Below are 20,657 nucleotides of genomic sequence, written 5' to 3' on the forward strand. Positions count from 1 at the left end.
TAGAAAGTGCAACGTAAGAGTTGGCGCGAATTTCTGACAATGAGGAGTTGGTGGGTTATGAAGATAGGATGACACCTGAGTCTGGTTCCGCTACTCAATGTCTAGAGCACGACTTGCGCGTGTGGGCAATTAATAGCCAATTGCCTGCTTCTCACCTGCATTCCCTGCTTAAAGTGCTGAAGCCATACCATCCAGAGTTACCCACGGATTCTAGAAAATTACTAAAGACGCAGAGGCATAGTGATCCAGCAGTGATGAGCGATGGTCATTACCACTACTTTGGGATTTTTCGTTCTCTGGAAGAACAAGTTGTGCATGTTCCTTAACGTCTGCACTTTGTGCGAGGGCATTACACCAGTTCTCATGCATTCTACTGGAAGATAGCATAGATCCAGCGACATTGTAAGCAAGGAACCAGAATTTATTCTTTCACTTAACACTGACGCTGCTGCATCATGCCAGTAGTGTAGTATTTGCCCTCTCATTCTTAATCAGATGTATACTCTTATAACCAACATTTATGGGACTGTGCAGCGATTTGCACCAAGGGTAAGAAAAGTGAAATATTCATTGGAATGCAATCATCCTTCATCATCATCAGCCGGACTATACTCGCAGCAGGGCGACAGCCTCTCCCATATTCCCCAAATTAGCCCTTTCCTGTGCTAGCTGCATCCACTTGACCCCTGCACCCATCATCAGTTTGTGATCTAGCTTGTGTAGCCCACGTAGAATCGGCCGTTAGCAACTATGCCTTTCAAATTGTGCACAGCAGTGAGGCTGAAAAAGACTATAGGCTGGGCCTGCCCTCTTCGCTCAGTTTACTTTGTCGGCCACCCGCCATGGTACAATTGAGGGAAGACAAAGGGAGTGATGTGCAACCACCTCCAGCCGGCTACGCCTTCATCTACAAACGCCCTTGTGGGTTTAAGCAATTGAATGGCCGTCCCCATGGCTGACACCAGTAGGTCCGCTTGTAAGGCAGGATTCAAGCGAGACAGCAGCACTGGCCATTGCTGTGAGGTGCGGGAATGAGAATTTTTGTTTGTACATTATTTGCTTGCTTTGGAGGAATTTTAGGTGGCATGAATAGTCGATGTCTTTTATGTAATGAATGCATTTTTTAGCCACTTTCACAACAATTTGTTGCTCAGGCTGTTAAAATATGCTCGCGCTGCCAGGGAAGGGCGGATTTTTTTCTCACTATTTTGGTTTGAGCCAAATGACTGGACATAAGTTCTTTGTACAGAGCTGTCCAATGTCTGTGCTCATTGAGGATTGTAAAAGATTTGTTATTAGACGTGTGCCCACCAAGATGCTTATATTAGGAAATTTTTGGTTCTTTCTTTTTTTTGCAGGGATGCAGCTTTGCTTGTCACATCATGAATTAGAAGAGACCATCATCGTGAGCACCTGGAGGCTACCAGAAGATAAGCATATTTTAGACGTGCTAAATTGTTCAGGCAAATGTTGAGAGTACTTTAAATTTGTAGTTTTCCAGTGCAACGGTGCATGACCAAAGAAGGGAAGAAGGATACTTGAAGAAAACAGCGCAGCAACAGGGACAAGAGAGAAGATGAGACAGGTGCTGACTAGCAACTGAAGGTTTATTGAAAAGGAATGCATAAAATATACTCTCTTCGCAACCAAGAGCGTGCATGAGCTGCGCAAACAACACTGATAACCTGTCAACTTCAGTCATGGTGGTCAGGATACAATAGTTCACAATCATTAACAAGGACGGATGGCCGTTCATGGCTGTGAACTGTTGAATCTTGACCACCATGACTGAAGTTGATAGCTTATAAATGTTGTTCGCGCAGCTCATGCATGCTCTTGGTTGTGAAGAGAGTATATTTTATGTGTTCCTTTTCAATAAACCTTCAGTTGCTAGTCAGCACCTGTCCCATCTTCTTTCTTGTGCCTGTTGCTGCGCTGTTTTCTTCAGCTTGCCGTTTTACTGAAGTTGGGAAGAAGGATAAAACACAGCACTCACTGACAACTGGTTATTTAACGGCGCAGACACTGCTTAAATGCCTTCAGACCAGCGGAGCAGGAAAAAAACAAACTTATCACACCTTTATCATCAAAACTATGAAAGAAACATCATTTCTGTGTTATATGATACAACTGAAGTATTGCTCGCACATTGTGAACCAGCTTTTTTAATATGATGCGTCTCTGTCCCTTCACAAGTGGCTTGCTTCTGCTAAGGATCTTCACACTTGAAAATCTCTGTACAATCACTGCAGTGCTTGACAAGTTTGGAACCTGTCCTCATTCTTTAGATCTCCTGCATGCAGTTTGCATTTACGGGCCTCTAGCATTTTGCCTCCATCGAAATGCAACCACCGCGGCCAGGATAGAACCCGTGTCTTAACAGGCCAGCAGCCGAGCACCATAACCACTGAACTGCCGTGGCGGCTCATGTATGTGTGTGTGTTCCGTAGGGCTGGAAAACTATGAACTTAAATCAGTGATGCTAACCAGGCCAACAACTAACTCTGCTGTTCATAATACCTCTGCTCCTTGTTTCTAAATGGCCAATTAGGTGGCACTGCTACTTTGTTTATTTGTTGCAATTTTGTGCACAAAATGAATGTCTTATATTTGGGAAACACAAAGTCCAGGTGGTGTATGTTTGCAAGGTGTGCTATTGTTGTGTAGATAGTTTACTGAAGTGTTTTGTATTTCTAACATGCCAGTTGAGAGGTGTGTGTGCATTTTCATGCTATGGTAATGTGCCTAGTAACTGTTTAAAACATTAGCTCTGGTTCTTGTTCCTGAGTAGCTCACATGTGTGCTGCTCATCCCTTTTTTCTTAGCTAAGCTACTTCATCAAATTGCATGTTGTAGGTGTCACCATGCATGTATATCTTAGAGCTTAAAGTAAGTGCTCTTGGAAGTCATCTTAAGGTGAATTCGCACGGTGGACTGAATTGCAAATCTTGAGGGTGAACTGTGCATTATGTGGCTTGACGTCGCGAATTGACGCCAACCAATTGGTGTCTGCAGATGGAAAGAGGAGGGCGTTTTTTTTCTATTAGGACAAGATCTGCTGTTTTCATCTCATGTGTGAATGCTTTCAGCATGCGGACACTGCCTTTACTTGAGGTGATGCTAGAGATCTTTTTGCGACCTCATCCGTTGTGTGAATATACCTTTGATGTGCATTTTGGTGTAAGGACATGAACTCTAACTAAACCTAATTCACAGAACTGGCCCCAGCAATGACATCCATCGATGGGGCGAGTGGCAGTGGGCCAGACGAGTTTGGTGAGCGAACCTTCTTGTGATGCATGCCATTTTTTATTTTTCATAATCAAATCGGCCTAAGAAACTGTTCACTGCAAACAAAGGATTTGTCCAATGAGCGCCTGTTAACCCTGTCCTGTGCCACTTGAGGGCGTCTTATCCCCTGAAACTTCTACTCTCATCCTTCCACCATCTCTGCTGTGCCCCTAACTTTGACTGTATGTGCTACATTGACCTTTCTTGAAATTGGTTACATACCCTTCCCAGGCCCCATTTCTTTCTGTACTTTTTATCTCTACTTTGTGTCGCTCTCCTACTCTACTGTGTGATTACATCTATACCTTTCGATAGCTTGCCGTCCTGCCTTCAGTTGCATTTCAAGCCTTTTCATTAAGCTTCATGTTTCTTTCCCATAGTTATCTAATAATTAAAAGCTTTTTAATTGATTGACATCCCCTTTCTTGTGAATTAACAAAATATATTACCATTATTCTGGTTGTCTGGTACATTCACAGTTAGGCGTTGTACCGTGTACAGGTTGAAAAGTTTTCTGGCACAGTGTTCCTGCTGTCCTTCAGCAGATGCGCAGTTAATTGAACCTGACGTCTTTTTTTTTTCTTTTTGCACTGCCTATGAGGCTTGCTGTACTGCCCCTTTCATTTTTGGCAGGATATGCGATTTTTCTGAACTGCTCTCGCTCCGCAGTGTTCTGCTGTGTCTTTAAGGCTCGTTTATGGGGGTTCAACGTCCCAAAGCGACTCGGGCTATGAGGGACGTGGTAGTGGAGGGCTCCGGAAATTTCGACCAGCTGAGTTTCTTTAACGTGCACTGACATCGCACAGCACACGGGCCCCTGGAACTTCGCCTCCATCGAAATTCCATTGCCGCAGCTGGATCGAACTCTCGTCATTTGGGTCAGCAGCCAAGCGTTATAACCACTGAGCCACTGCGGCCACGGTTGTCACTTGTCACTTAGCCCTCATTATTTCACCAGTTATCTTTTTAGCCATCAGTGTTAGTGTAGTTTGAAAGGGTGTGCGCTAAAAAAGACGTACACAGGAAAAAGATAGAGACGACAAAAGAAGCCAGGCGCACATATATATCCGCTGATAAACAGATATGAGCTGCGTGATGGAGCGTGACCCCATCAACCAAACATAAGACAGCGCAAAAAATGCATATCTAAGTGACATTAAAAGAAACCCAAGAAAGTGAACATATCAAACACCTGCCGAGGTAAGGTAAAAAAGTGGGATTCGTATCGGCTGACAACAATGCATAACAACATGGGAAAACAGAGCTGTATGAAAGATGACACTGAAAAAGAGGATAACACCATAAAAAAGGCTAACAACATGACGAAATTTTTAACAAAGAACAAGTGAAAGATGGGGATAAAAACCGTGTAAAGGGTGGTAAATAAAGGCACATTGGAACATCTAAAAGGACACTAAAACATAGAGAGGCGAACGGGTTAATAGTCTAGATGTACCCATCCAGAAAGGCAAGTTCATTTCTAGACAGGTTAATGGAAGGCGTGCTAACGCACTTGTCTTTCCTGAGGTGAATAAAAAAGGCCTCGATTACTTCTCTTTCTGTCTTGTCCTGAGCCTTAGCTAGAAACTTGGTTTCATTAAACTTGGGGTAGCAGTTCTGGCAACTGCTGCAGTGTAACGGAAGGTTACCTCCAGACCTGTTCTTCATGGTGACGTTGTGCCTGCGGGCGCGCTCATTGAAACATTTCCCGGTTTGACCCACATACACTTTGCCGCACGTCAAGGGAATCTCGTACACAACATTGGCAGTGCATTGTGTGTACACGGTTTGATGCTTGATATTACAGGCCTTCTTAACACGCTTCCTGGTCACCATCGGACATAATTTCGCCAGTTTGCAAGTAGCCGAAAAAACCAGCCTAACCCCGTGACGAGACGCAACTTTCTTTAAATTGTGTGAAAGACCATGCAGGTAAGGTACCTATAACCTGCACAGGTTTCCGTTCTGTTTGATGTTTAGCATGCTCCGAGTTTTTAATTTTTTGCAAAAGGTTTTCAGACATGTTCGTGACCAGATTTGCAGGGTAACCTGCAGCAGAAATTCGGTCGATCTGGCACTGGAAACTTTCACCTATCTTGTGGCCGCAGGATTTTTCTAATGCAGATTTCATGCAAAGAGATACTATGCCAAGCTTTACCAGCTTGGAGTGGGCACTATCATAGGGCAAAAGTGACTTCTTTGAGTGCGGCTGATAAGACCAACACACATGATCATTTGTAAAAATAAGCTGTAAGTCAAGAAACTGGAGTCGATCATGATCTGCTCGTTCATGCGTGAATTTTAGACCCCTCGATGAAGAACAGAAGGTAGTGAGAATTTGGACTACAAGTGTATCAGCAGCACAGTATGAAGGTGCGTTAAGAAGGACAAGATAATCGTCGACGTATCTGAAAATACGTGTTATCCCTGTGTCCTTCAAGCTAGCTTCAAGGCGCCGGTCAAATGACGCCAGAAAAATTTCGCATAAGACCGGTGCGACTGAGGAACCTATACAAATTCCGGCTTTTTGCAAGTAAAACTCATCCTGGAAGCAAATAACAGTGGAATCCAAATAAAACAATAGTAGGTCCAGAAATTTTTCAGTTGTGACACCGGCAGAATTTTGAAACCTGACTTCGTCAAATTCTTCCAAATGTTCACGAACAGCATCCAACAACCCGTCGTGAGGCACAGAGTAAAATAAGTCCTCAACGTCAATTGAAAAACCAGTTGTGGCCGATACCTTGCCTCCCTCCAGTACCTGCACCACTTCCTTTGAGCTTCGAACGCGGTAAGGGTAAGCGCCAGCTATTCTGTCCAGTTGGCACCGAAGGAAGTCACCCACAACTTTTTGCCACGTATCCCTTTCAGACACAATGGCACGTGGTGGACAAGCAGGCTTGTGCGTTTTACCTGAAAAGAATATTTCGAGGCATCCGGTCTCAGCTCCTTTGACCACCTCGGAGCATGCTAAACATCAAACAGAACGGAAACCTGTGCAGGTTATACCTTACCTGCATGGTCTTTCACACAATTTAAAGAAAGTTGCGTCTCGTCACGGGGTTAGGCTGGTTTTTTCGGCTACTTGCAAACTGGCGAAATTATGTCCGATGGTGACCAGGAAGCGTGTTAAGAAGGCCTGTAATATCAAGCATCAAACCGTGTACACACAATGCACTGCCAATGTTGTGTACGAGATTCCCTTGACGTGCGGCAAAGTGTATGTGGGTCAAACCGGGAAATGTTTCAATGAGCGCGCCCGCAGGCACAACGTCACCATGAAGAACAGGTCTGGAGGTAACCTTCCGTTACACTGCAGCAGTTGCCAGAACTGCTACCCCAAGTTTAATGAAACCAAGTTTCTAGCTAAGGCTCAGGACAAGACAGAAAGAGAAGTAATCGAGGCCTTTTTTATTCACCTCAGGAAAGACAAGTGCGTTAGCACGCCTTCCATTAACCTGTCTAGAAATGAACTTGCCTTTCTGGATGGGTACATCTAGACTATTAACCCGTTCGCCTCTCTATGTTTTAGTGTCCTTTTAGATGTTCCAATGTGCCTTTATTTACCACCCTTTACACGGTTTTTATCTCCATCTTTCACTTGTTCTTTGTTAAAAATTTCGTCATGTTGTTAGCCTTTTTTATGGTGTTATCCTCTTTTTCAGTGTCATCTTTCATACACCTCTGTTTTCCCATGTTGTTATGCATTGTTGTCAGCCGATACGAATCCCACTTTTTTACCTTACCTCGGCAGGTGTTTGATAGGTTCACTTTCTTGTGTTTCTTTTAATGTCACTTAGATATGCATTTCTTGCGCTGTCTTATGTTTGGTTGATGGGGTCACGCTCCATCACGCAGCTCATATCTGTTTATCAGCGGATATATATGTGCGCCTGGCTTCTTTTGTCGTCATTAAAGTTGGAAGTTGCGCTTCTTTCCTGTCGTCTCTATCTTTTTCCTGTGTACGTCTTTTTTAGCGCACACCCTTTCAAATATGAATATGTACCAACTAGCCCGTCAAAAAGCTTTACTACTGTTAGTGTAGCAGCCGATCAACTCTTCACTGAGATGTGTTTCTCATAGTATTAATGTTTCTACAAGTTTTAATACAGCATAACCCTGCTGATGTACTCCTCACGGGACTAAAAAAAAATTGGCTGTGGCTTAGCTCAGCTATGCCAGACATACGTAGCGAGAGGTAATGGACCTTCATTGGCTAGGCGAACTCGTCGAGCTGCATCTTCACGGCGTCGCTTATTCAGACGTTCTGCATGTTCTTCCTCGGTCTCGTCGCCTTTGCCTTGTTTCGTTCCAACAGCTAAGCTTGGTTTGTTTCAGCCTCTCCGACTCGCTCTCCATCTCTGGCCACAACAGCTTCAACGAACCGCCCTCTTATACAGGCCGCTGCTCATTCATTCATAAATCTTTAATCACAAGGATGACCTGAGGCCCAAGGGGGAAGTGGGTTGGTTAGGTGAAGGTGAGGGTGTCGGTCTCTGACATGAAGTCTAGCAGGGCACTGAGCTTGCGCTTGGCGTCGGTACTGGGGGCCGTCCAGTCATCGTATGTCTGGATGTGGTAGGCAGAGGTGTAGCAGGCGCAGAGGCTCGCAGTGCCAGGACAGGTCCAGATCAGGTGGTGCAAATCAACAGAGTCAGCAGGGCAATCGGGGCAGCCGATCCTGGTTCGGTGCCATCGACTCGGGATGTCCGGGGTGTACGCTGCACCGGCTCGCACCTTGTGAGCGAGAACTTGGGCCGGGCGAGAAAGTCCAGAAGGAATGGATGGAGTAATGTCTGGGACAAAGTCCCACGACAAACCCCTCTGCTCTTGTTAAAGGCGTGTGATGATAGAGTCAGGTATTATGAGCGGGATGGGAGAACAATAAGGGTGGTCCGAGTTGGTCGGCTCACGTTAAGGCAATGCCGACGGTCTTCCTCTAGCTGCGCGCCAGCAGCCTCGTGGGCAGTCCTGTTCCCGGTCCCTTGTGCGTGATTTCTGGGTGTCCAGTGAATGCATACGTAGACCTGGGAGGTCTCTTGCTGTGCCTACTGCTATCTCTGGCTCTCCTCCTCCTCTGACGTTGCACCAGATGGCGCGGCTCCATCTGGCAACGGTTGCTAGGCAGCGGCGCAAGAAGCGGTGTGACCACGGTGTGACCACCGCCGCAGTGAAAATGCTACTTTGCGACCAATAGCTCTTGCTACAAAAAAAAAAAATGCAAGAGCGAGGAAACATTAGAGGCAGGAAGTAGGACAAATTTAAAAATGACAGGAATGAAGAACTAAACACATTTATTGCAGTGCTGGCACTTGAAAAAATCATGCAGCATTGTCTGCTGCATTTTCTTACGTCCGGTGAGGACTACTCATTTCTCCAGAATTTACGGGGCTATGTGGCTGTTACGATCGTTGCAAACATACTTTCTGAGAATGTCTAATGCCGCTACAGTCAACATAATGGTTGGTTCCAGCGGAGGCTAGCCCTCGTCCTCTTTGTTGCCACTGCTGTGTGCATCCAGAAGTCACAAAAGATGTGATTAGGTGCGGAAGGACAAAATCAATCGCGCCAGCCACACTAACACTAGCAGCACAATTACAAAGAAACAAGGATAGGTGAAGAAAAAATTAGCTGTGGTTTAGCTCTGATTAAACATGGCGAGAAGCGGTAGCTTCATGTGGCTGCGCTTTGCAAAGCTTTGTTTGTTTCTAGTTTCTCGGCTTGTTGAAAGATTGTTGTTTCTTTGGACTTTGCCGCACGTAGCTACGTGAAACTACTGCTTCTCACCAGGTTTAACCGAAGCTAAACCACAGCTGATTTTTTCCTATACCCGTGGTGTTAGATTTTCTGCGTGTGGAGCGCTAATCTTCCTCTTTGTATTCTTCGTCTTCCTCTTGTTATTCCTCTTCAAACTCCTCTCGAAATCGCCTGTCACTGATCAATCATGAATCGCTCGAATCACAAATTACCATGATATTGCATGAGCGGCTGTGTAACCTAGCAGTTAGTATACAAGAAGCACATATACAGGGTGTCCCAGCTAAAAGTAACGAAGCTTGTAAAAAAGAGGATGATCCCTAGCCGAGTGAGACCAACTGAGGGTTGTTGCCAGTCGCGTGTCCTAGTCTGTAGTATTTTTTTTTATTATGCAAACATGATTAATTAGCAGAGACTAATTAGCTAACTTTTTAATTATTGCCTACAGGAAGAAAGTGTCAATGCAGGAGTTGTAGATCCCTTTGAAAAATAACCGTTTGCCGTGTTTGCAGCCAAGTACCACTGATACAGCTTCTTTTATTTGACTTAAAAGAAAGCCCGCGAAATACAAAAAGAGCCACGTGATAGGGAAGCAGTTTCAGCGCTCCCAGACGACCAGCCAAGCAAAGACATTCGCTTATCTTTGCAACGTTGTCCCGAACGGGGTTCGGCGTTTTGTGATGGTTGCGAGATATACGTAATTAACTCTCGCATCGGCGCTAGGGCGACCGTTTCTTCAGCGCGTGACGGTGCAAGTTAGCGGCACGGCCACATTCCTATCACTCGAGGCGAGGTTACGCGTGAAAAAGCGCTCCATGCGAGCCGCGCTTCACTTCCTTGAAAAGCAGCACCCGCTCACTTTCCATGACACATAAGCAGTTCCTGGTGCATATCTCGCCACCTCCTCAAGACGCCAAAAGCTGTACGGGACAGCGTTGCAAACATAAGCGGATGTCGTTGCTTGATCGCTCGTTTGGGAGCGCTGTAACTGCTTCCCTATCACGTGGTTCTTTTTGTATTTCGCGGGCTTTCTTTTAAGTCAGATAAAAGAAGTTGTATCAGTGGTACTTAGCTGCAAAGAAGGCAAACGATTATTTTTCTATGGGATCTACAACTCCCGCATTGACAATTTCTTCCTGAAAGCAATAATTAAAAAGTTAGCTAATTAGTCTTTGCTAATTAATCACGTTTGCATAATAAAAAAATACTGCAGACTAGGACACGTGACTATCAACAACCCTCAGTTGGTCTCACTCGGCTAGGGATCATCCTCTTTTTAACAAGCTTGGTTACTTTTAGCTGGGACACCCTGTATATCTCCAGTTTTATTGAATTGTCACACCGTGGGTCTGAAGCTTAGTGGTTAGCGCACCTGGCTCTCGCCCAATGGACCTGAGTTTGAATCCCACTGATTGTGAGGTTTATTTGTTTGTTTATTTTATTTGTGGCAGACTTGAAGGTCATGTTGCGTACATGGCGATCTCAGCCGTGCACCTGTAGCAGTGAAGCTACTGCTTCAAAAAAGTGCAACCACTGTGGATGATGATGGCACAGCTTGTCTGAATGCCGTCTGCCTAACACAGTGGTGCTAGACATGCCAGGCCAAGTAAAGCCGCTTTAGAAGTAAACATAAGACCGCCACCGTTTCTCATTTAGGCTGGCATGGGGTGTTATTTCACAAGTATTACTGTGTAGGAATGTGGCCGAAGTTACAATGCAACGAACAGCAGGGTTTATAATGCATGGAACCCTATTATCATCATGCCAGATCTAGACCACTACAATGTGTAGCAGCCAGGAAAATGCAGCACCCATCAACTCAGCAGCGAGGTTCTACTGTGCAAAGCTTTCACTGTTACCTTGAGAGCAAAATACTTAATTTTTTTCATTTACTTGATAGCCCACAATGTCAAACTGAACTCAGTTTGCTTTTTGCTTATATGTGCTGCTGAGGTGCATTGATATTTGTGTACTTCCTTTTCTTGTCAAAAAAGTATGCTCAGCCGAGGAGATGGAGAGCGCCGCGGACTGCCAGCTCCAGCTGCCTGGTGGGCAGGACACTGTGATAGGTTCTGCTAGGGATGATGGAAAGGTGATTGTGCGTGTTCTTAAGTCATATAGTGTATCAAATACCATAGTAGAGTGAGTGAATGATTCTTAATTAAATTGGGGCTGGTACATAGTGAAATGGGTACAGTTTAGAGGATGATGCTAGCTTACAGTAGAAACTTATACTAGTCCCAGTAAGTGTGCCGAAAAGGGTAGTGTGCAAAGCATAGATGTGTGGTTTCAGACAATATCATGTAAGGCACAGGTCAGCATTTCTAATTTGTCATTTTTGTACTTCATTACCTGACGATGCCATAATGGGTCTGCAGTTATTCTTGTCCTGAGGAAATTCTTAGTACACAAATAATTTTTGATCATGAGGAGGCTGCCTTGTTCTGTCAGGTATGCCTAGTTGTTGGTATGTGAAATTTATTCTCATTTCTGAAGTTTGTTTGAATTGGGGCAGAGAACATTATTTCAACTTTTGGCGGTATTTGACTCGGAATGAAGAGAAGCTAGAACTGTCAGAAGATTGTGCTATATATTTCATGTTGCACGCAAGCAATTTCTTTTTTTTCGAATTATAAGGCTAGAAATAAAAAATCTACTGATTTTGGACACTGCTCGCTGTAAAAGAGTGCATTCATGCCTACATAATTTTTATGTTTTTCAGCTGTTTGTTTTAAGTTATGAAATATTTAAAATCCCTTGATTCACTGCTGTTAATGTGTACAAATGCGAAATTCTCCACGTTTGCTGCAGGTCTATGCAGGCAGTGGGCTCTGGATGGAGCCTGGTGCCTGGCAGATGCTCCTGAGAGCACCAACAGACTCAATGTTCTGCCGCGGTGCTACTCAGGTGTATTGGACACCTGATGAGCTGAAGAGCCGCAGTGTGACTGGCGTGCTTTCAAATAAGTGCCAGTCTCTTGGCAGAACAGAGGCGAAACCGGCACTTACACCGGAAAAAGTCTTCTCTGAAAGGTGCTAGTGCTTTTTTTTTCTTTGCTTTGAGTAACACCTAGGCAATCAAACTTTGCTTCAGCCAAATACAGTCGCGCTCACTTACAGAAAGCGTGATAGTCATGGAGATCCTGTTCATTGTATCCGAGGTTTGTAACAACTGCAATGTCCTTATTGCATCCAAAACTGCAAAGTCGGGCAAAAGTGACGTTTAGTTTTTGCAAGGTGTGTTATGCCCATACGTTTCTTCATGCAGGCTCTATCACAGCACTTTCAGAGATCTCCACACTGTTTGTGTGGCTCTCGCTAAGATCCGTTCTGCCAGTAACCTGATTTATCTATTTGGTTGTGAAATTAGCATTCTCAACGACTGGTGGCAAGTCATTGTGCGCGTTCTCCGATCTTGCTGCGACAAAGATAGTGCAATTGACATATCTGCACAGAATGTATAAATAGCATTGCCCGTTGTTTCGAGTAATCTCTGTCTTTGGTTTTCATGCAAGCATCTCAATGCATCCAACAACACACAGCAGACGCGGAGTGGGTAGGCCCATGTGTCGTCAGCAATCAGAGGTTGCCAGACAAGCAGTCAGTTCGCAAAGGAAACGAAAATCGTTTTAAAGATATCTGCCGCACGGAATCAACTGAAAGTTTTGGGTATTGTAATTTAATGTGTTGGGAATTAAATGCTACAACAAGGGTATGCACGAAAGTAGGCTTCATGGCCCCTTTAATGGCGAACATTCGTTTCTGTGTTTTTACAATGAGAGTGGTAATTCTGAATCTCACTTTTGCATTTATCATGTATCTAGTTGTGTTCAAATGTGGCTTATTTTGTGTTCTATTGTGCAGCTCTGTTTCATATCTACATGGGAGACATACCAAAGGAGCTCGCAGAGAAGAGACTGAAAGCCGTGCGCATGCACCTCTCACATCTCACAGAAGCTGGGGGACGTGCAACGAAAAATTGGAGGTCATGATGTATAAATTTATTTTGCCACTTACCTATGCCGAAGCCGTCAGGCGTCCCCGCCCAGAAACGTTCGTTTCGTACCAGCATCCACCGCAGTCGACACCATTTCGTCCTGCCTGGCCACCACCGCAACGTTTCCGTCCATGGCGGACACCGGACAACCTACCCATTTGTTATGTCTGCGGCATTCCTGGCCATGTGATGCGTCCCTGCCGCCGCCAAGTGTTGTCCCCTGCTGCCAATACTGACCTTCGAGGTTACGCCTATGCCCCTCCCCAGCCTTTTCACCGCACTTCGCCTTCTGAGACCACTGCTTCCTCCGATCTCAGGCCGTCTATTCGCCGCCGTGCTCCATCTCCGCGTCGTCGCTCGGTTTCCCCGATGCGCCGTCGTCCCTCTTCCCCCTTCGGAAAACTAGTGCCCGCAGTTCCGGAGGCAAGAACTGCTTGCTCGTCACCAAGCTCAAGACCTCGACTTTCTCCGACAAATTTGATCGCGGTTTCTGTGGAGGGCACCGATGCTTTCGCGCTTGTTGACACCAGTGCTGCTGTATCTGTACTAAGTGAGAAATTGTGCCGCCAGTTACGAAAAGTGATGACTCCGCTATATGGTTTTATGCTTCGCGCCGCTAATTCGCAACTTATTGCGCCTTTGGGGGCATGTACAGCCCGAGTTACTATTCAGGACGTTCTGTATATTGTTGAATTCATCGTCTTCCCATGGCCGTCTCACGACGTCATCTTAGGCTGGGACTTTCTCTCCCAACATGACGTTGTCATCGACTGCGCTCGTTCCGAAGTCGCCCTTCTTCCCTTCGGCGACGACTCTGTGAACGCTTCCACTAACTTGTGCTCCAAGCTGACTGTGGCTGATGACGTCATGATCCCGCCGTGCTCTGCTGTGCTCGCCTCTGTTCATTGCGACTCTGGATCCAACGGCCCTGTCATCTTCATCCCGTCCGACTCCTCTGCTTCTCGCCACTGTCTACCCCTGCCATTCGCCGTGCTTGCCGTCTCAGCCGGCTGCAGCGCCTTGCCCCTGACGAATCCATTCCTGTGCCCCTCCACTCTTCTTCATGGTGAATGCTTGGGATGTTCAAGAAGAACTCTAGTTTGGGCTAGTTGGTTCATGATTCAACAGGAAAATGGCGCAAAAGACGTGGACAAAAGAGACAAACACGACGCTGGCGCTGGTCCTGTCGTGTTTGTCTCTTTTGTCCACGTCTTTTGCGCCATTTTCCTGTTGAAGCTTGGGATGTGTCCAGCCTTTCGCTTCCGTCGTCGCCTGGGACCCTTCTGAGGACGACTCCTGCCGCCTGCAAGTGTCTTCACTTACTTCCTCCTCACCGTCTCCTCAACCCGTTCCCGAGGCCGTCTTTGTGGGCTCAATCGACACAAATCTTTCGCCACCGGAGAAGACCCAGCTTGCGGCCCTGCTAGATAAGTTTCGGTCATCGTTTGACTTCTCTCACCACCGTTTTGGTCGCACTTCAGCTGTTACCCATCGGATCGACACTGGTGCCCATTCGCCGTTGCGCCAACGCCCATATCGCGTCTCGGCCACCGAACGCCAGGTTATCGACACCCAGGTCAATGATATGCTGCAGCGTGGCGTCATACAACCACCACACAGTCCTTGGGCTTCCCCCGTCGTCCTTGTCACCAAGAAAGACGGCTCTATCCGCTTTTGCGTTGACTACTGGCGCCTCAACAAAATCACCCGAAAAGACGCCTCTCCGCTACCCCGCACCTCCACCAAGATGTAACGGCCTTTATTGACAGTTGTGAAGGCCGGTTAGAGCGGGCAAGGACAGGTCCGGTCCCGGAACAGTTCACGCTCTCGTCTCGCGCCGCGCGTCGGCTCTGCTGCTTCAGCTGCCGATCGTCGTCTTCTCATCTCGCGCCTCGCCTCGGTTCTGCTGCTCTGACTGCTGATCATCTTCCTCTTTACAGGTTTCTATTTTATAATAAAGCTTTCGTTTGCCCTAAATCTGGTTGTCAGTATATATATCGTAGGGCATTACAGACCCTTTTGGCCAGCTTAATTGGAAAATATTATTAGTAGCAGGCGCTGCCTTTTTGCAACAGCTTGCGATGCACTAATCGAAGAAGCTATGTTATCATGCGCAATGTGCAGCACACATTTCTGAGTGATGAAAAAACTTATCTATGGTGCGCCATTAGGACTGGCGTCCCTCATTAGGCCTAACACTATCCCGATACCTGCAAGCAGGATCTGTGCCAACAGGCCGACGCCATTAGAACCAACAGGTCTGACACCGAATGGTCCATCACCATCAGGCCATCACCAACAGGCCCGACAGGCCCAACACCAACAGGCCCGACAGGCCCAACACCAACAGCCGAACAGGCCCAACACCAACAGCCCAACAGGCCCATCACCTAGAGCCCAACAGGCCCAAATTACGGGTTCCTTCAGCCTTCAGACCGATAGGCTGAAGGAATTTTTGACTGGGTTTTATGTGTTGATATGCGTCCGCGACACTGCTCGTGGCTAGTTTTCGTACTGTTTCACAAGGGCCTGCGCCCTTACCTTCCTGCGGGCGTCGTCTTTGTCTGACACCATATTCTTCGCTACTGGTCTAGCAACTATTCAACTGGTAATGTCGACTGATAAATCTCATGTTTGACATACCTCCTCAGCAGGGTGGATGGAGAGTTTGTGGAGAATTACGCGTCCGGCAGCTGTCGCGACAAGCGGGTAACTTGTGCCATCATATGGGCTTCTATTAGATCAGCGAGCGTGCTAACTACATCAGTTGACCTCAGATGGCGTATGCCGGCAGGCCAAGGGACGCCTTGTATGCTGTTATAATGATGCTATTAAGAGCGTATTCGTCCCTGCAACGCAGATGCTAGTACGGTCAGGCGTACGTGATTCGACTTATTAAGAATGATTGCATGATCCTGCATTGGTAGGCTTTTCTCATGCCCCTGCGACGAATGGCAATGCGCCTCACCAGCCCGCGTGTCTGGTGCGCCGTGACGCGTAGGCGGCGGATCCCTTCCGTGTTGAGAGTATTCTTCTAATACACATGCCAAGAACCCTGACCATGGCTACCAGCGGTATTGGATGGTTGTCAATGTGCAGCCGGATAGGTTCCCGAGGGTCGGGTGCTGCCTGTGAGGCTTGTTTGTTCCTGTTAACGAAGAGTTCAGATTTAGCCGGTGAACACGCAAGGCCGTTCCCTGTGTACCCATCAGTTCAATCGTAAATATTATAAATTCTTTCTACAGTGTGCTCGTATGCGATCTGCCACCGTTGTATGCATGTGTTTATTTTATTATTAAGGCGGAAGCCTTTAATGTCTCATCGTTGTAAGCAGCAGTTGTCGACAGAAAATGTCACGCTTTTCAATTGGTGGAAACGGTCGTGACGTCACAGTGCGCGAATTTCAAACGGGGCTAATTGTACTTGTGCTAGTAACCATGCAACCAATTGAAGGGATCGTACAGTGATGCTCCATGTAAGTGGGAGTGAGCTTAGTTAATTGCTTAATTACCCAATTAGCCTAATTAGCTTTACTAGTCAGGCCATATAAATAAATAAAATTGATTAAGAAATTGGTCGTGCTCAGGAATCGAACCGCGGCCTCGGGCGTGAGAGACGAGCATGCTATCCACTCCGCCATGTCAGCTCGATAATTTGTAACGAACAAAGGCGCGTCTAGTGAATACAGTGTCTTCGCTCACTATCATCCTCCCCCCTTCCCTTCCGGCCAGGTTTAGGTGTCCACCGAGATATGAGAGACATACATTTCCTTTCCTCAAAAACCAATTTACTGACGAGCGAGGCGTAGAACCGAATGGGCGATAGCGTTCTATGGACTCCTTGGCAGCGTTGCAAGACGCTGTCGCGTTCCACTCTTGGGGCATCAGTGACCACACTTTAGGTCAAAAAAATGCCCCCCCTGAATTTTGTGAGACAGTTACTGCGTAATTTCCTTTCCTCAAATACAATTTTCATTTTCTTCATTACGGCTCCTCTTTATCTATCTTCTTTCACTCCCAATTCCTCCCTTCCTCCACGGTGCGGTTCAGGTGTCCACCGAGATGACAGAGAATTACTGTGCCATTTTCTTTCCTCAAAAAGCGTTCGTTCAAAGGGCAAGGCATCGCGCTTAACGGGTGGTGTTCCGTGGACTCCCTGGCAGCACTACAACGCGCTGTCGCGTTCCACTCCTAAAGGCGAAGCTTAAGCGTCATTAATTAGCGGTTAATTAGTATTCAGACATTAATCAGTAATTAACCATTAATTACTGATTTGTCATCACTTAGTAATTAGTACTCAATTGTATGTGACGCCAATTGTATGTAAATAAATAAATCTTTTAGACAAAAAGTGCCCATAAATACATGGTCCAAATGTGATTCTCCCCCCAAACCACCTCCTCCAGGAGTGACCCATAAGTCTACCACTGCTTGGCCCATGCCCATTTCTGTAACAACTAATGCCAATGGGGTGCAGAGTGCTTTTCATGTCAGGTGTGATTTTTGTTTTAGGAAGGGGCATAGAACTAAATTTAAAAAACAACCTTTTTATTTTCGTCACATCACATCATTATTTTTTACGCAGCAATTACAAAATGGTATTGTGAACTCAGACATTTTCTTTTTATAGACATCAAAACTTTTTCAAAATAAAAATTTGCTTCGTGTTCGTAGACTTGTGGGTTGTTGATGTTTTCCTGAAGGCACCGAGTTTCTGTAAATTTGGGCTGAGCCCGACAAAAACATTGCTTCTGCAGCCAAATTGTTCAGGCTATAAATTTGCACCACGCTGTATTGGGCGAGTTGGATGCAGTTCATCTTGAAGACGAGCCAAAAGCAGACAAAGGACCGGCAAAAGAGAAGATGACACGGACACTGTCAAACAATTGAAGGTTTAATGGAAAAATCAGAAAATATATAAGGTGAAAACGCATGAAACTTAAAACGAAAGAAAAACAGAAAAACATCAAGAATTACACTGCACAGGAAAGGCACTTATTAAGGAATGCTGTCTCGTTTCTCTGCAAAGCAACAGATGGTTTTGCTACACACGTGTACGAGTTCTTAGCGATGCAACATGCTGTGAAAATTTGCCTGCCTATCTGGTTACTACTCTTGCATGCTATCGACGTGTTATGTAAGTCCCGCACGCAGAGATGATCTTCATGTTCCTTGCATTCGTAGCAGTGTAGCACGAGGTTAGAAGAAGGGGATTTTTTCCTTGTGAAGAAATTTTTCACACTCTTTCAATCTGACGTTTCAGCACCTAGCCGTTTGAGCGCATTACAAAGGAACCCTACACACCACCCCTTCGTTGCAACTAATGAACTTGTCTACATGCGACACAGTGCACCTTTGAACCTCCTTTCTGGAAGAGGCCGGTACCAGCCTCTTATTCACTGCAGCAAACACTTTCTAAACTTTATGAATGGCGGAGAACACCACCTGCACATTGTGTCACGCTGCGATCTTTCCTAGACGATGAGAGACACCGTGCAGATACCCAGATGGACACGACCTTCTTCTGTGTCTCTTCCTGGTGCCCCTGAGGGGAAGGCGTAGCCTTTTTCTTCAGCTCTCCAACGAGTCTTTCCGCCAACCGAGCAAGGTTCTTCTCTTAAATTTGGCACTGCAGGCATACTGAAGTCACTATAACAACTGCAAAATAAGTCATATCAGCACACTACTTTTGGCTCTGGGACTCAGCTAAAGTGCCTTAGAACAAAGATGTTTCAGGCGTTTTTTTTGGTCTGCTCTATCCTTTCAAAGGATAATGAGGATGAGGAAATTAAGTGTTCCCATGCAGTTTTCTGCTCTACCTATGGCACCACTCACCCACCGTATATAACAATTAAGCGTGAATGGGTGTAAATGTCTCCCTACTCTCCTATGGAGAGAAATATACGTTAAGATTCACAAGACTAACTTGAGCTCCCTAGAAATTGGAAAAAAAATTTAATTGTAAACTATGTGACTTAACATCCCTCAACGACGCGTGAGCTATTAGGAACACCACAGCGGTGGACACCAGATTAACTTTGACCAGCTGGGGTTCTTTATGGTGCACGTGCAATGCCCAGCAATTGAGGTTTTCTGAATTTCTGCTTGACTGAAGTCATACTGACCTAGCCACATGCCGCGGTAAGGCTGCTGACCTAGTGGTTCAAATTGGAGGAGTAGATAGAACAGGAGCAGGAAAAACTATTTTGTAAAAAGGACTCGAGAAAGAAAAAAACTTGCAAAGACATAGCTAGGAAAATGCGGTAAATATCTTTACTCTGTTAATATCCTACAAGAATCTGCTCGAGCATTTCGAAAAACAGAACCCAAAGCTATCTGCACCCAGTTTACACATTTTACATCAGTGCATATATCCTCATATATGCAACCAAGATATACAATGCACCATTTCCAACTGCAGTTCTCACTCAGTCAGATAAGAAATAATGATCTAATTCTAGACGAAGAAGGATAGGGTTTTCGCATAGTTCACCTGAACAGACATGTGAAAGCATGTGTTTAGCCTGATTTGCTCATGGTTTTGTTGTGCTAGGTCGTCGGCAAGTCTGGCAAGGATATTAGACGAGGTTAAGCTCTGATCGAGGCTAAGGTGAACCGATCTATTCACGCCTGCAAGCTGATGAAGATGACAATATGCAGTGCATAGTGCAAGAGTGTGTTGTACTTTAACACGAGGCGTGATCGGCTGTGCCGACAGCTGTGTGCACTAGAGAACTGGCCATCGAAGCTGACCTGTTCGTTTGAAAAACAAAAGTAGGAGACTTTTATTCCAGGCCACACTGCTGGAGAGCTTATTTACAGAAACATGCGCAGACATGCACTTCTCTTTATGTGACAGTAACCAATGGAAGCCAGACAAACAGTCTGGCTAGAGAGCACTTCAGGTCTTTCGTATTTGAAGGCTTTATGGAATCTTCATAACCACCAAAAAAACAATTTTGAGGGGCGGGCAGAGAGAACTTTTTTTGCTTTCAATAGCTTGAAGCATCAGAGTGGCATCGAGCACAGTGCGCCATCGAAGCCCTGTATGTAGTTAGAAATTGCACTCGATGAAATTGCTATGCACGCCAAATCTTCTGAGATCCTGCATGATAACTCTTTCCCCCTTGTGGAACAGTGGATAGCTGAGTTAGTCGAGACAGCCTGATGATGACGGTGGGCATGTCCTTTGAATCAGGTGGGCACAGCTGGTGTGGTGCCCAGCCAGAGTACACAAACACATGCACATAGCACACACAACTAGTTACTCCCTACACATAACGCATGCACATGCATGAACACGCACACACATATAGACAGCTGGAACAGAAATGACAGCAGCACAGCGTAAGCTTGGTGGCCATTTCAGTGACTGCTGCCACATGACACCCCCAACCAGTGTTTTTAGAAGTGCTCCTAGTATCGTCGGCACACAGCACCGAACAGCCAGCAAGGTGCTTCTCGATGGTCTCCACTGGGACTCCGATATTACGTTTGCTGCTGTGATCGCGATCCAGTTCCTCTAGCTGGGTGGGAAATGGAGACCCAAACGCCTGTAGAATTTGTCATCGGCGGTGGACTAGAAAGGCCTTGGCAGGAGAGAGCCAAGTGTTC

The 20,657-nt window shown here is 45.9% G+C and overlaps 1 protein-coding gene across 1 annotated transcript; it reads left to right on the forward strand.

Annotated features, from left to right (window-relative positions):
• Nucleotides 1–1,948: 1,948 nt before the first annotated feature.
• On the forward strand, nucleotides 1,949–18,687 carry LOC149325777 (uncharacterized). The gene is made up of 5 exons (XM_089564378.1): nucleotides 1,949–3,276; nucleotides 11,043–11,140; nucleotides 11,860–12,080; nucleotides 12,912–14,142; nucleotides 18,679–18,687. The coding sequence occupies exons 1-5, from the start codon at nucleotides 3,231–3,233 to the stop codon at nucleotides 18,685–18,687; spliced, it is 1,605 nt and encodes a 534-aa protein (XP_089420504.1). The 5' UTR covers nucleotides 1,949–3,230.
• Nucleotides 18,688–20,657: the final 1,970 nt, after the last annotated feature.

This window comes from Amblyomma mixtum, chromosome 10 (genome assembly GCF_055824585.1).
Source record: "Amblyomma mixtum isolate Tamu chromosome 10, ASM5582458v1, whole genome shotgun sequence".
Lineage (NCBI taxonomy): Eukaryota > Metazoa > Arthropoda > Arachnida > Ixodida > Ixodidae > Amblyomma > Amblyomma mixtum.